General features: G+C 43.4%; 2 protein-coding genes across 6 annotated transcripts in view; one reads left to right on the top strand and one right to left on the bottom strand.

Annotated features, from left to right (window-relative positions):
• HACD3 (3-hydroxyacyl-CoA dehydratase 3) overlaps positions 1 to 4,623 on the bottom strand; it is a 45,634-nt gene extending 41,011 nt beyond the window's left edge. Inside the window, exon 1 of one of the 2 annotated variants that reach the window (XM_025883847.2) lies at positions 4,368 to 4,623. In XM_025883847.2, coding sequence (XP_025739632.1) covers positions 4,368 to 4,454 — 87 coding nt within the window. In that variant the 5' untranslated portion in view covers positions 4,455 to 4,623. The remainder of the gene's footprint in view (positions 1 to 4,367) is intronic. The other variant, XM_073877210.1, reaches the window with a different exon arrangement.
• Positions 4,624 to 11,144: 6,521 nt separating this feature from the next.
• The window catches only part of DPP8 (dipeptidyl peptidase 8), a 61,102-nt gene continuing 55,618 nt past the window's right edge, over positions 11,145 to 16,628 (top strand). The window contains exons 1-3 of one of the 4 annotated variants that reach the window (XM_025883826.2): positions 11,145 to 11,340; positions 13,088 to 13,225; positions 15,454 to 15,723. In XM_025883826.2, the coding sequence (XP_025739611.1) occupies positions 13,189 to 13,225; positions 15,454 to 15,723 (307 nt within the window). In that variant the 5' untranslated portion in view covers positions 11,145 to 11,340; positions 13,088 to 13,188. The other 3 variants (XM_025883827.2, XM_073877207.1, XM_073877208.1) reach the window with 3 other exon arrangements.

Here is a 16,628-nt window from a genome sequence, read left to right as displayed (position 1 = left end):
CTGACAAATAAATAAATAATCTTAAAAAAAAGTCCCACTGCTGAACAATCGTTAGACTTTCCATTTTTCCCAATCTAATATAAAAAATATATTATCATATTCTAACAAATACTATTCCTTTAATTTACATGTCCCTGATTACAACTGAGATCAAGCATCTTTTTATCTCTTTTTTAAAGATTTTATTTATTTATTTGAGAGAGAGAGAGAGAGAAACAGCATGAGAGGGGAGAGGGTCAGAGGGAGAAGCAGGGTCCCCGCTGAGCCGGGAGCCTGATGTGGGACTCGATCCCAGGACTCCGGGGTTCATGACCCGAGCCGAAGGCAGTCGCTTAACCAACTGAGCCACCCAGGCGCCCGATCAAGCATCTTTTTAGGTTTACTGGCCATTCTTGTTTCCTTTTACTCTGAATTGCTTATATTTTCTGCCCCTTTTTCTAATGGGTTATATGTCTTTTTCTTATTGGTCTGTAGGTGGTTCTTTATATATTTCAGATGCTTGTCATCTGTCAGTGATATGTGCTGTAGATATCTTTTTCAAGCTTGTCTTAAATTAGTTAATCTTTAGGATTTATGTTTTGTGTGTCTTATTTAACACATTATTCCCTGTTCCAATACCACAAAGATAGTCTCCTATATTTTCTTTTAGTAGTTTTGCTTTATGCATTCAGGTCATTAACCCCCCCTGGAATTGACTTTTATGTACGACATAAGGCAAGATCTTATTTTATCTTTCGCTATTTGGATTACTAACTGTCCCCAAACAATTTCCTGAATGGTTCATCCTTTGCCCTATTAATATTCAAAGCCCCCTCTGCTGTACAACACGTTTTCATATACGGATAACTCTGCTCATAGACTCTACCCTATCCTATTGCTCTTTGTGTTTCTGTCTCTCATCTAAGGTTTAATATAACAATAATAATCCTTTCACTTGAATAGCAAACCAGAATTTACAAAGCACCTTCAAATCCATTGTCTAATTCAGACCCCAAAACAATCCTGTGATTAGCGCCTTCACATTTATCTGGATGAAGAAACTGCGCGACATAAGGGTTAAGTGAATTATCCATGGCCACCAGGTAGGAAGTAGAAGCCCAAGACCCCTATCTCATGTCTTTGGTTACCCTCTTTCTCCCAGAGTGTCTATCAAGTAAGGACAAGAACAATATCTGTCAAACAGCTCCCAAAGGTATGTACTTTGTCCACATACAACTAAAACAAACCAAAACCTTGATAAATGAACAAATGCTTTAACAACTATGGTTGTTGGCACAAAGCTGTCTATTATGCTTATCTTGAAAATAAACTCTATTCTGAAAATAGCCCTGCCCTGGCCCCCTGGACTCCAGCTGACATCTTTTTGGTATTCTGTGCCATTATGTCCAATTAGAGAATAACATGGCCGAGCTGTGAGTGACAGACCACCCTCTGAATGTCAGGAGCTTACCTCAAACACAGACAAGACTGCTGTTGGAAGTCTTTACTGGGCACCATTCCTCCTCACATCAATAGCCATTTCTCAGCAGCCACTAGCCCTGCACCTCCAAGGACAGAATAGAGATGTGAAAACTGGACAGTTCTCTGTGTCTCAGAAAGGGAGGGGAGCAGAGCTGATGCCCCCCAATTGGAATGCAACACTAAAACTCAGTAACTGTGGGAAACATCAGAAAGCAGGGGGCAAGAGAGAGAGCTGTCCCACAACCCAGCACCTAGCTAATGAGATAGGAGTAGGCACTCCACAAATGGTTTTCACTGAATAAATGGATTGCTTCATCCAGAGCCTGAATCACAGGTTCGACAGCCCTGCACTGAGCAATTAAGTGAGAAATTAAAAACAAGAACAGCAGCTCCTGACATTCAGAGGGTGGTCTGTCACTCACAGCTTGGCCATGTTATTCTCCAATTGGACATAATGGCACAGAATACCAACCTTGGACAAGGTTAGTCTGAAACCTTGATAAAATGAGACAAAAGTCATTTCATAATTTTGTGTAAGCACAGACAAAGACGTGGCTGCTATGCCACTCCCAAATACCAGACATCCTTTCTGTCTTGGCCAAAATGAGTGACTGCGACTTCTCTACCAATTACTTTCATTCTTTTGCTAGTCTCTCCTCCCTACAGACAAGATTTATTCTCATAACCAGCCACAGAAGTACCCATTTTCTGACAGCATCCAAAACCTATAATCAGGCCTAACCCCCTTAATGAGACATCATTGTCCCCATGGGCTAGGCTCTCCCTTGTTGAAATGAGTAATAAACCCAACTTGTTTAACCACAGGTGTTTCCCTGGCAGTCTTTGGCTGTAGCGCATTGACACAGTACAAATCAGACAACGTAAGAGTCTACGCCTTTCTCTTCCTGGAACATTCTTCCAATCTCAGTTTGACAAGAACACTTCATCTCATTTCTGGAAGTCATTTCTAACTAAACATAAGAGAGGTAACAAATTCCTTTAACACCAGAGACCTGGTTAATATTCAACTTCAATTCTACCAATAAACATACTCCTACACAAAACTTTCTGTCTGTATATGATAATATGCTTCTTCTAGATAGTATGCTCTTGGAAAGCCGAGGCTGTCTGACTCATCTCTGTAAATCTCTAGTACCTCACACATGGTAGAGGCTTTCTTTTATGAGTGGTATTAAAACATTGCTTTGGGGGGGGTGTTATTTTTCCCAAAAATAAAAGGACTTCTCTCTCCCAAAGAATCTTCCATTTTTTTCCTCCACCTTTGCATTTCTTTAACTGTAATACATTTCAAATGTATACCTTTCATATTTCTAAATATACCAAATATGATTAACATGTGTTCATATCTCTTAACAAAGAGGTTTAGATCTCTCAAGACAAAACATAAACATGATGCATTCTTTCATTATCCAACTACTTTCCATTTCTTTCCACCACCGCCACCAGCCTATTCCCCTAAAAACACCTTTAGTGTTTGCAGCTTGTATCCCAGAACAGTATATCCTTATTACATGATAACATCTAGAGAGGGAAGGGCCTGAGTTTAATCTGTCTACGTAACACTTGGCTAAATTACTTTTTAAAAAAAAGAGACTGTCATAACACATGTTCCACAGTTACTGAGAACCCTCTCCAGATGGAGACTTTGATCCCCATCAACAAAGATTTTGTTTGTTTCCTTCTTTACTGCAACACCCTGGAGCAGAGTAGAGGGGGACAGCACAGACCATTTACTCATCTTCTGATACAAAAGTATAATTCAATCTGGTTTAACACATTAAATGACACAATGCACTGTCCCATCCTATTTAAAGGCTTTCTGGCCAGTACTGTCTTTTTGTTCCAATGGGAAAATGGGTTTAAATTCCAGAAACAAAGATTCAATTCAACAACTTCAAATCCACACCCAAAGAGCACCTACACTTTGCAAGAAATATGTCAGACAGGTGGACAGATAGAAATATGAACGACTAAGTCAAAGGCAGAGAAAGTGAGGTGGAGTGAAGGAGGTTACAAATTGCCACAGATGTCACGGAGAAGTAGTAAGGATGACTGAAGAAAGAACATTCCAGACTGAAAACTCCACGGTTTCTCAAAACCTGTAATCCTGGATGGTTCGGACAGAGGCAGGGGGTACACAGGTCCTGGTATCTCCACCATTTAGGAGGCATGGGCTTGTTCATACAGGGAGCTAAGGAAATCAAACAAATGCTCTATGTAACTTAATTTTTAAGTTCTCTATGCAACTGCGCAAACCTGAGCTCACAGCCTTCAGAACAGACGGAAAATCACTTTCTCCGGGTCTTCCGGATTTTAAAATTAAAATGAACAAGAATGACTTCCATCACTGAACGGTTGGAAGGTGGGTGTGGCCCCTCTGGGGGCAGCTGCGACGGGCCTTGTGAACGTCAGACCGGCCTGGCTGAACCTCTCTGGCCAGCGCCAAGACGTCCAGCCAGGACCCAGCAAGCCACCGTCATTCTGCACCCCCGGCCCAAAGAGCTCATCCTATGCCTCGTAGGGCCTAGGCAAACCCGAACCCCGACGGCTAGGCCTCCCGGGCTGGGCGCGGGCTCCATCAGGCCGCAGGCTGTGAACAAAGAGAAGGCCCCGGGGCAGCCTCCAAGAGCCGCGCAGGACTCACGCAGCATCCGAAAGCACCCGCAGCCCTCAGGGGGTTGCGCCCCAGGCCCGGGATCTACGAATGTTCCTCGACGAGGGCCAGCCCCGGCCCCGGCCCGGACGCCGAACGTGCACCGCGTCGCCGAACCCGCTGGCGCACTGCAAGCTCTTCCGCGCGCACCGGGGCAAAGGGGATGGGTGAGATCGGAAAGTCCCGGGAGCTGAGACCCCGCGTTCGTCCCGCCGGCCGCACCGGCTTTTACCTGCACGTCACTCAGCTCCACGCGCAGATACAGCTCGCGGTGTCGCTGAGCCCAGTAGACGTGCGGCGTCAGCACCTGATTCTCCATGGCCAAACTGCCCAGGGCGCAGGGAGATGGATCGCTGCGCTTCGCTGCCTCAGATAGTGGGCGACTGGAGCCTGCCTAACGCAGGCCACAAACCCCGCGCTCCTGAGCGCGGGCACCCGGCCACCTCGAGACACCCTGCGCTCGCAGGCTGCGCTTGCGCAATGAAGATTGTGGGCGGTGTCGGCGTGGGCTCTTGGCCTCGGCTGGGTTCGGGAGGGGGCGGAGCCGAGCAAAGGTGTGACCGGCCCGTGACGCCAGAGCCTGAGGCAGCCGCCCGGGCAATTTCCAATCAGCAGGTGCGTGCATGGCTCTCCGAATTGCCTGCCTGGTTGCCAGGTGCAGACAGTTGGTATGCTACCCTTTGTGTGAAAAGTAGTGTAATAGTAGGAGGAAAAATCATCTATCTATATGCATTTGTTAAGAGTCCGACTCTTGGTTTCGGCTCAGGTCATAATCTCAGGGTCATGAGATCAAGTCCCCATTCGGGCTCCGCTCTCAGCGGGGAGTGTGCTTGAGATTCTTTCTCTCTCCCTCTGTCCCTCTCCCCACTCGTGTGTTCTCTTTATCTCTAAATAAATAAATAAATAAATAAATAAATATCTTAAAAAAATAAAAATAACTTCAAGAAAGGTTCATGGTGTTTGTGGTGTTCCATGGTGAAACATTGGGAATTACACAAGGAAAATGACCAAATGAATGGTAGTATAACTACTCAATGGAAAAACAATACAGCAGTGCAAAATGGTGAATTAGAAACTAGCAATATTGAAAATGTTTATGATTAAAAAAATACAAAATTTCCAGTTACAGGGGTGCCTGACTGGCTCAGTCAGAAGAGCATGTGACTCTTGATCTCAGGGTTGTGAGTTCAAGCCCCGTGATGTGTCGTAGAGATTACTTATATAAAATAAAAATTGAAATTTTTTTCAAAAATTCCAATTGCAACTTTACATAGTGCTGCAATACAGGGAAGTATCTTGTGTTTTTGTTTTGCTTCTTTATAACCCTTGATCCTGCCCAATTTAGGGGGCTAGGATGTGGCAACCCTTGCTCTTCTACAGTTGTAATGATGGGAACAGAGAACAGAGATATCAAATTCTTCTCTTTAAACCTGGATGCACATGTAAAACAAATTATTTGCAATAGGTGGGTGGAGGGATGGGCTAGATGAGCGATGGGCATTAAAGATGGCACTTCTTGTGATGAGCACTGGGTGTTAGATGTAGGTGATGAATCACTAAATTCTATTCCTGAAACCAATACTATGCTATATGTTAACTAACTTGAATTTAAATACAAAGGAAACAAATAAAATAAAATACAGTAAAATATTTGGAATAATATGCAAACTAAATAAAAAATTTCCAAGCAGAATAGGGAGAAAAAAGTCAAAAGAGAAGTAAGGGACTCTGCTCAGTGGCATTTACACAAATCATAAACCTGACTTTGGAGTTCAGTAAACCCCAAGAGAATTCTCTTAAGATTTATTTATTTATTTTATTTTTAAATAAAGATTTTATTTATTTATTTACTTACTTATTTGAGAGAGAGAGTGCTCATGAGTGAGGGGAGGGGCAGAGGGAGAGGAAGAGAGAGAATCTCAAGCAGGCTCCATGCTCAGAGTGGAGCCAGATGTGTTGGAGCCTGATCTCAGGATTCTAAGATCATGACCTGAGCCAAAATCAAAGTTGGATACTCAACCGACTGAGCCACCCAGGCACCCTGAAAGATTTATTTATTTATTTGAGAGAGAGAGAGGGAGAGAGCAGGTAGGGGGAGGAGCTGAGAAAGAGGGAGAGAGAGAATCCTCAAGCAGACTCCCCGCTGAGCACAAAGCCCAACGCAGGGCTCCATCCCAGGACCCTGAGATCATGACCTGAGCCAAAATCAAGAGCCAGCCACCCAAATGACTGAGCCACCCAGGCACCCTAGTAAGATGGTTTTTTTAAAGGGGCAGGGGGAACTAAAGGAGTGCCCTTGAGAAGGAGCCTGAATCTTCCCCTCACCTCCCCCCTTAAGGGCTTATCCAAAGCTGAAGGGAATAGTATACTCCCCCCTCGACACCCATGGCAGGTTTAGGGAACTAGGGAAAGAAAAGCCCTGTGCTCATGACCAGGCATTAGTGCAAGACCCTTGAGAAGCAGCCAAACCTACTGGAGATAAAGGTTGAATATTAGCAAGAGGGCCCAAGGCTTCCTGGATGTGGGTATGGGTAAAGGTGCAGGAGAGTATGTAAGAAGGACTAACAATTGGGGCAGAAAGGAACAGAAGAGTGTGGACTGCCAATTAGAGACTGACAGATAACAGATCTCATCGGGTACCTCATGATGGGGGGGGGTGGGAGGTCGTACCTGAAGATTAGCTTGTATGTTCATTTCCTAGGGCAGCCATAACAAAATATCACAAATGGGGGGATGGAGGGCTTAAAACAACAGAAATCTTCTCTTACACTTCTGGAGGCTACAAGTCCAAAATCAAGATGCTGGCAGGACCATGCTCCCCTGAAGTTTCTAGGCAAGAACTCAACCTGTTGGTTGCTGGCAATCCTTGATGCTCTTTGGCTTGTAGGGGTTCATGCCAATCTCTACCTCTATTGTTGCATTACCTTCTCTGGGGTTATGAGGACTTCTCTGGACTCATATGGCCTTTTTTTTTTTTAAAGATTTTATTTATTAGAGAGAGAGAGCACAAGCAGGGAGAGCAGCAGAGGGAGAGGGAGAAGCAGGCTCTCTACTGAACAGGGAGCCCAATGTGGGGCTCGATCCCAGGACCCCGGGATCACGACCTGAGCCAAAGGCAGATGCTCCACCTACTGAGCCACCTAGGCGCTCCTCATATGGCCTTCTTATAAGGACATCAGTCAGTGGATTTGGGACCCACTCTACTCTAACATGATCTTACTTTAATAACATCTGCAAAGACCCAATTTCCAAGTAAGGTTACATTATTAGTCTCTGGATGGACATGGATTTGGGGAGGACACTCTTCAGACCAGTACAGCTGGGACAAAGGACATCATAGGAGATCTTGGTATAGAACTGGGACTGGCCATTATCCCCTTCACCAGGAAGGATGCTGAGTTGAATGACTGGGAGTGCCTGGAATTAATCAAGATTACATTTTTTACTATGAGGTGAAATGGGTCATATAAATACAGGTTGAGTTGAATTATGGAAAAACTAAGGAAATTAAATGTAGTACAAATCTGCATGTGGCTTGAAGATATTGATCCTGCTACCTATATAAAATATGTATACAAAACAAAAAAAAGTGATAGAGTAGTGAAATGATGGGTGGATCTTTCTGTAATGGTTAGAATGTTGTGTTCAAATTGGGAAGAATGATGCTTATTGTTGCCTGGAGGTGTACAGGTAGTGTTACCTAGCAAGGCTGGGGCATGCCCCTCTGGAAGCCAGAGTTCCCAGAATTTTCTTGTCCTGTGGTCTGGGTCATGCTCTAAACCTAGGAAAAGATTAACACATGTGGTCAATTGATTTTGGAAGTTCCATGTGAGAGTTGCTAATAAGTAGCTGTGTGACTTTGGCCAAGTCACACTCCCTCTCTGGGCCTTTGTTTTTCTTTCTGTGAAATAAAAGAATTAGGCTTGATCATCTCCAAAATCACTCCCAATTTGTTGATTCCGTGATTCTTTGATTTTTAGTATAGATGTGTGTGTGTGTGTGTGTGTGTGCGTGTGTGTGAATAAAATCAGAGGGCTGAGGGACAGAGCGAGGATGGTCTTTCCCGGGGATATGGTCCCAGCCTCAATAGTAAATCTCGGGGACACATCCAGGGCTCATGTTTACCTTGGCTGCCTCTTCTTTCCTTTCCTGTCTCCTCAGAGGAAAAGTTTCTGTTATCTTTATCATCATCACCACCATTTATGAATATAATTAATGGAATGCTTAATGTGCACCAGGCATTGCTAAGCACTTTAGATGCATTATATAGTTCATTCATTCATTTCAGTGATGTTACCAAACTCATTTTTTTTAAAGATTTTATTTATTTATTCATGAGAGACAGAGGAGGAGAGAGAGAGAGGGAGAGAGAGAGGGAGGGAAGCAGGCTCCCAAGGTGCAGGGAGCCAGATGCGGGACTCGATCCCAGGACCCTGGGACCATGACCTGAGCCGAAGGCAGATGCCCAACCATCTGAGCCATCCAGGCGCCCGTTACCGAACTCATTTTACAGATGAGAGAAATCAAGCTTAGGAAAGCCCAATATCACCGTCAGTAAGGAGAAGATGAGAACCCACATCTGGCTGATTCGAGTGCCTGCTCTTACCCATGAGTACAAGAGGAAAAGTACCACTGCTTGAAGATCACGGAGTGTTACACACAGAAGGACTGTTGGGTTGGTCTCTGCTGAGGCCCAGTGTAGAAAACTGTCGGGGTTTCTAAAACATAAGCCCAGACCCAGACAAGGACCTGATTGCCTCAAACAGGCATAGCTTCCGAATGCAGCCCCAATTTCCCTAGGAATGGTTCTCCCTTGACCTTGCCACCCTAGCTTTTACTCACACTTCCTGCCTGCCCTCCATTATGCCAGAACATGACTGTGATGTTATGCAGGCACATCTGTGTCAACACTGCCATGCTATTTATTCAGTCTCGTGTGCTAGACAACTTGCCTTTTCCTAATGAGTTCCTAGAGCACAGGGCCCCAAAGAGCTGACTAGGCTTTGTCAAGCACACACACACAAGCTTGGCAAGACCCAGGCCTGACTGAGTCAGCCAGTAAAGATACAGGAGCCACCTTAGATTCAGACAGTTTATTACTTACCTATACAACAAAAGGAAGAATGCTTTAAGGTCCCAGCTGCCAGTGGTCCTTAGCCCACAAATCCAAACAAAGAATATTGAAACAGAAGAGGCCAGATGACTGCAGTGTAAGTTGTGGGATACCCAGCTGCCGAGGAGCCCATTCTAGACTGCAGCTAAGTGATTCTTATATTCTGCAGCTCTATTCTGAGGGCATGGGGCACGAAGTCCACACCTCATCAGAACCTGGGAGATAAGAAGCCCTCAGGGGAGATTGCCCTAAGATCCTCATAAGCCTTACATCTGCTGTTCTGGGAGGATCACAAAGCATTCTGCTAAGACTCAGATAAGCTTTGGTTCAGGGCCGGTGAGGCCTATGGAGATACATGCAAGGTTGCCAGGGTAGGTGATGGAGATATTCCCTACAGCTTTCTCTGGTTTGAGGCTTTTTAAGCCCACCATAGAGAAAATAAGATTGAAAACCAAGAAATCTGATCTAGATCAATCCATAATTAGCCAAGTGACTTAACCTCTCCAGAGCTTGTTTTTTTTTTTTAATCTATAAAATCATATATTTTTTGTTTGCTTGCTTTTTGCGAGGACCTTTTCCTCTTATTAGGGTGTAAACTGCACAAAGGGATCTTGTCTACTTTATACACTCTTGCAACCCCAATGCTTAGAACAGTGATAGGCACATGGCAGCAATTCAACAAACACTTGGTTGAAGGAAATGAACTGCAAGATATTACATTGTACTTTGTTAGTATGTGCAATATGCATTCAAAGCCTTAAAACCTACTTTCAGGTCATTTGCAGAAAATTCACAGAGGAGTCCCAGTGAAAATGACTGTACTTTTCTTTTAAGGGAGTCCAACAAAAAAAGCCTCAAAGTGAGTAACTACACAATGAGGAATGGAACGTGGCACCCAAATGGATCTTTTATTAGTGCCATTATAATAAATCCTAATGACACACACCTCTGACACATTGCTCTTTGTAATAATAGGAAAGAGGGGAAAGCCCTCTTTTCCATCGCTCTGTTCTACACCTGCCACTTTCCCGATCATGCCTGGCTCCCTTTCTCAGACAAGGTATGGTGTAAAATAGGACAAAGATTATGGGTGAAGGGAACTCCTCTTGTTGCAAGTCACTCACTTGCCTGCCCTAGTCCCGTCCCCACTTTCCTCATCTTTATGTGTTATTGTGATACATATGGTTTTTCTTAAGCATAACTAATCTGTTACATCTCTTCTACAGATTAACAATGGCTCAAAGAGATTGAGTGACCTGCTAAAGATAACTAATTAGTATGAGAGCCAAGTTTTCTGATTCCAAGTTCAGGTTTCTTTCCACCACGGCAGTGAACCGCTTTGGGGCGCCTGGGTGGCTCAGTCGGTTGAGCCTTCGGCTCAGATCACGATCCCAGGGTCCCGGAATCGAGCCCCATATCGGGCTCCGTGCTCAGCAGGGAGCCTGCTTCTCCCTCTCCCTTTGCCTACCTGTCTGCTTACTTGTGATCTCTCTCTGTGTGTCAAATAAATAAATAAAATCTTAAAAATAAAAAATAAAAGATACCCCTACCCCCCGCCTCGGCCTCTTCCCCTCTGTCAACTCCCTTCAGGAACAGGGATTTTTCGCTGGCTAGCTCCCTGCTCTAATTTACAACTCTACCTGGCACATAGCAGGCACTCAATATATATTTGTTGAATGAAAAAAAAAAAAATAAGTAGAGGCGCGCCACAGTGCGTCCTGCGATTTCTAGCAAGTCGCTGCCTCTTTCTGGATTACATCTGCCCTCGTCCCGCGCCGGGTTTGTTCCTCCGGCCACTAGACTGCACTGTGGCAACGCACCCCACCCAGCAGGGAGCGGCGCCCTTCTTGGCCCCGCTGAGCCCTCGCTGGTGGGAGGGCGGGTCGCGAGGAACCGGAAGTGCGGAGCGCTGCCGCCGCTGCCGCCGCCGCCACCGCCTTTAAGTGTCGTGTTCACCGCCTGGGTTACCACCGGCTCGGTCGCCGAGGAAGCCGCCGCAGCGGGGTCGGGAGTGGAGGCGGCGCGGCATGAAGCGGCGCAGGCCCGCTCCGTAGCACGCGTCGGGACGCTCCGGGCGGGGCCGGGGGGGAAGGTGCAGTATCCGCCCCCTCTCCTTCCCCTTCGCCCGCGAGGCCTGGGCCCCAGCCCGGCGGGCCCGCTCCGCCTCACCGAGGAACCGCCCGGCGCGCTCTCCGGGTCAGCCCGCTCTGCGGTTTACCCGGCGCGCCGCCCTGCGCGGGTCACAGCTGGTGGCGAGGCCCCGCTTGCCGGAAGAGGAAGCCGAGGCTCTCAGATTCCGATTCCACCAACGTTCACTGGGCGCCCCCTGAGCGCTGGGTGCTGGCCTCCGGACTTCCACGTCCGTTATCTTAATTGAGCCTCGCTGGGGTTGGGAGCCGGGTATTGCCCGGGCTTGCAGATGAGGAAACGGAAGCCCGCAGAGGCGAAGGGATCTGCCTAAAGTTCGACTGTGGCGGATCGGATTCGGACTGAGATTTTTCTGATTTCCCAGCCGGTGTTCTTTTCCTTCCTCCTGCCTCACTCTAGGTCGATTCCCTCCCTGCTCACCGGCCCCTTCTCATTCTATTTCACACACCCCGGGGCAGGATAGATACATTTCTTTCCCTCTTTCCAACTCCCCCCTCACACACTTTCTCCTGAGACTTCTAAGACTTGGCATCCCCCCATTCTCAGCATTCTCTGTTACACCTCTCCTCTTCTTCCCCATTCATAGCTTTCCAAGATCTTCGGCCCAGTCAGTGATAATGAACCTCTCAACTAGCTGTGGACCCTGAAGAGTGAAATAGCTAGGCTTCAGTGAGGCGTTTCGGTGTTCAACTGGACGACTCTTTGGCTCTTGGGTTAAAAATAAGAATGACAGTTGAGTACATCCAGATTCAGGAGTTCTGAAGCTATTCTCTAACCCAAGATGCTCTTCTCTGAGTGAGGGGCTTAGTGCATGGGACGGTGTCTTGACATCTTAGTCCATTGTTCTTAGGCTAGCATAACTTCACTGTTTTCCCTCCATTTGCCCCGAGCTTTTCTCAGCACATCTCTCTCCATCGCCTACTTGGGCTGTGAGAGCCCAGAATTAAAACTGATAATGAAATGACAAGTGTAATCACAGATCCTCTTTTTTTTTTCTTTCTTTCTTTTACTGGAATTCCAGAACAACGTAATGCTTCCTTTTATGGAAAAGTTACCTAATTCAGTTATTTTCAGACTATAGCTAGAAAGGAAAGGAGCAAAAGTGGAATGCACTTAAAATGGATAGCACATTCTTGGTCTTATGAAAAAAAAGTTAGTTCCCTTTCCACAAAAATGGCCTGTTTTATAACTCTTTTTGGTGGTTCTACAAGTCTACTCTTGTCTCCAACCAGCTCAATATGTATTATGTAAAATAATACAAATGTATTATTAATGTAAAAGCAGGAACAGGACCAAGCACACAGAAATAAATGTTAGTAATCATCTGTCATTTTTGAGGATTTGCAATAGCCACCTGAGTAACCTCACATTTGTGTGCCTTTTGACTTTCTAAAGTTCTTCCATAATTTTCCTTTTAATGTACATCTAGATGTCAGGATTTACACTGTTGTTAGGATATCCTTTTGAGAAAATTAGGCTATACATTTCTGAAATTTTTTAAAAATTATGATTTTGATAATCTAAAATACAGATACAAAATAATGCAGGCATTATATATAATTATATATTACGCCAAGAAGAATATTTCTATATACTATTTGGGACTTTAGATTTAATCGTTTTGGCCACATATGATCCATTTCAATAATGATCAACAGCCTTATATCTTATTTCGTTATCCTGGTGAGCAGGAGTGGATGGTGAGAAAAGGAAAGACTCCTGTGAGAAGAGAGCAAGATGAGCAGAGGGATCTATGCTTGAAGTTGAGTCACTTGAAAAAAGATCTCTTTGAATGTGGAAGAGATCTGAGCAGATGAAAATACAATCAGGTAGGCACTTTTGAGGGAAGGGCCTTAAGTGAGGAGGTAGGTGGGGCAGTGACGTATATGCAGCACATATACGTGCTGAAAATGTATGCGGATTCTCTTCTCTAATTTTTGAAATTAGAACTTTGAGAAAGTATTTGAATATACAGTGTTATGGAAATCTGGAACTTAAATCATTTTGTTACACATTTGTGTAAATTACTAAAATATCCTAGAAAATGTGGGATATTCATTTACTATAAACAGAGTAGTAGAATGTCATTTGAACTGTAAAATTTGTGTGTGTGTGTGTATGTGTGTGTGTAGAGAGACAGAAATAGTCCAGAAACCTAGTACAATTTAGGAAGAGCAGGTAATTCGCTATTAATGAGTGCAAGCTAATGCAACTTTGACATAGGAGAGATGTCAAGTTAACGGTGACTCAAGAACCTGGGCAGTAAGCCTTGGGAAATCGGCCTGCTGAGCTTCCTGGTTCTATTACCTAGCCTTATTCTTGTGAGTAGTGGTTTGGACATGAAGTTCCAAATTTAAAAATTGGGCAGTTGAGGATAATGAGCATGATTTGTGTAGCTTTTTCTCTCACTTGTCCCTAACTCTTAGAAATCAAGCTAGACCCACTGACTATATTCTATATTTGACAGAAAATAGGCCTCCCACTAGCTTTTAGATGGGCAGTCTCCACTCTCATATACTGCCACTTATTATCAGTGTGCTAAGTAGCAGTTGAGCTAAATAACTTTTTCTCTGCTGAGCTGTTTGGATTTTGGTCCTTGGAGGTAAATGCCCCATTGTAGTAATGTTACAGGTTGGATACCTGATAGAATTCTTGAATGGGTTTTCTGGTCACTTTTGCTACTGTTACATTGAAAATGATAGTACAGTTCACTGTACCATAAAAAAAAGACACACTATCCTGGCCACACAGTTCATCTCATTTTGCACGCCATAATGCTTGCCTGGTGGACTCATTCGCAACCCACGCCTGCTAATTACTTTTTCTCTGTGGTTGGTAGTTACCCTGGACTCTTGTTAACCTGGGAAATTGAGCTTTAAAAAAAGACATCGTATTAAATACACAACCATGCACTGATTGTTGTTCTAGAGGTTGTTACATAAATATAATCTGTTTCTCTCCCAAATCCACAGGTTGCTCCAGAATTTTTGTTTGTGTTGCTTCTTTTTGATAGTTTCATGAATAATGCATGGCAGAATATCACACAGTGGCTTGTTATAACACTTCTTGTTATTTTTTCTGATACATCGCTGCTTTAAATATTGAAATACTGTTTAAATATTGAAATAGATAAAGGAAAATACATCCCCTTCTGAATTTGTAAAATGAAAAGAAATATCATTAGGAGATGAAATATTAACACTGTTTTGGGGTTGAACTGGAAAATTTGCAAATTTGGGTTTAGGTTTTTGTCAGAATATCAATAGTACAAACATTAAATGCTTTTTGCATAAACTACTTCACCTCATTAAAGCTGCTTGAAGATAGTATCTTTTTTCTCCCAGTTAATCATGAGAGTAAAAGTTATATAATTTGCAATAATAGTTACATAAATTCCTTATAGTCACCAAAAGTGATCATAAGATAGTGATGTCTAGGCAAGAGCAGAAGACAAAGAAAAATGTACCAGCCAGTTAAGTCTTTTATTGTTTGGAGTTCCACTTAAAGGGAAACAGTGTTATCTTGGTAAGTGCCCTAGGAAGTTTATTACAAGTACATTGTTTGCTGCAATTTTATTACTCTTCTAATAATAAACTGGTCGTGATTATTTCTGTTAACTGAAGTCCACATTTATCAAATGTGTTACTTTTTTAAGTGCAAAAACACTTAACTCCCTTAGCACATTTAGATTCACTATTGACATGCTCTTGGATGGAGCATAGCAGCCAACTGGCATATGGCCTGTTTCCTTCCAGTGTGGGAAAGAAAAAAGGAATTTTGGCAAGAGATAGGTAAGGACAGCCTTTTATAAAAGTTCCTAAAAGAATTTATAGTCACAGTGAAACAGACATGACCTCAATTTTTTAAAAAATCTCATTTTTAAACTGAACACCGAGAAGGTGGAACTATTACTTTTCTTACTAGGTTTTGTTGCAACTATGCTGAAGAGCATTTTTTTCCTTGCCTTTTTGGTGGGGGGACCACTATCAGACTTTGATTCCCATTAATATAAAAGAAGGCAGGCCTGTGAACAACTTCATGTGCCTTATTTTTCTAGGAAAATGCAACATGGCAGCAGCGATGGAAACAGAACAGCTGGGTGTTGAGATCTTTGAAACTGCAGATTGTGAGGAGAATATTGAATCACAGGATCGGCCTAAATTGGAGCCATTTTATGTTGAGCGATATTCCTGGAGTCAGCTTAAAAAGCTCCTTGCTGATACCAGAAAATATCATGGCTACATGATGGCGAAGGCACCACATGATTTTATGTTTGTGAAGAGGAATGATCCAGATGGGCCTCATTCAGACAGGATATATTACCTTGGTGAGTATGAAGTCATAGTTTCTGAGAGGAAATGCTTTCTTAATTCAAAATATAGATACAATTGGCACTCAAATTTTGGGGAATAAATAATGAATCAATGATGTTCCATTAAAGGAACAAAATGCCTTTCCTTAGGAATGGTCAGATTAGGAACACAAACAGTAAACCACTCTTTTAACAGTTGCTGCTTTCATTTTTTTAAACCAAGGCTGGTTTTGGTGTCTTTTTCCTGAGCCTATTCACTCCACATTTAACATCTGCCTAAATTAGATATATTATGCTACTGACTTCTTTATTAAATTTTTCTTAAAAATTTTATTTTAGAGCATGCGTGTGAGAGAGCATGAGCAGGGGGAGGGAGAGGGACAAGCAGACTCCACAAGGACAGGCTCAACCTCACAACCCTGAGATCATGACCTGAGCCAAAATCAGAGTCGGCCCCTTAACCAACTAAGCCACCCAGGTGCCCTTTGCTTATTAAATTTTTAAAAGTAGGTTTACTCCTTTCTTCCAAAGTTATTTCATTCATATACATATATATTTTTTTAGAGATACTCTCTGCATTAGTCCACATCAGTAATTGCAGTTGCATTTTTTTAAATAACTTAAAAGAGTATTCCATTATATAATTGTGCCATATTTACTTAACCATGCCTCTAATAAGGGGCATTTAGGTTTTTCTGTTATACTGTTACAAAAGATGAGGCAATGAATATCACTGTAGTGGATCATTGTGAATTTGTGAATTTATGTATACGACTAATTCCAAAGAGTAGAATTGCTGGGGCAAAAGGTGTGTGTATTCTGAATTTTGGTTGATATTGCCAAATTATCCTTCCAACAAGGTTAATCATTGTAATTTTAATTCTAAGTGAGGTTGAGCATCTTTTCACATATTTAAGAGA

Source organism: Callorhinus ursinus, unplaced genomic scaffold (genome assembly GCF_003265705.2).
Source record: "Callorhinus ursinus isolate GAN/ISIS: 27379988/994484 unplaced genomic scaffold, GSC_fseal_2.0 scaffold25, whole genome shotgun sequence".
Taxonomy (NCBI): domain Eukaryota; kingdom Metazoa; phylum Chordata; class Mammalia; order Carnivora; family Otariidae; genus Callorhinus; species Callorhinus ursinus.
The sequence above is the reverse complement of the archived record's forward strand: the minus strand, read 5'-3'. Positions and strand labels throughout refer to the sequence as shown.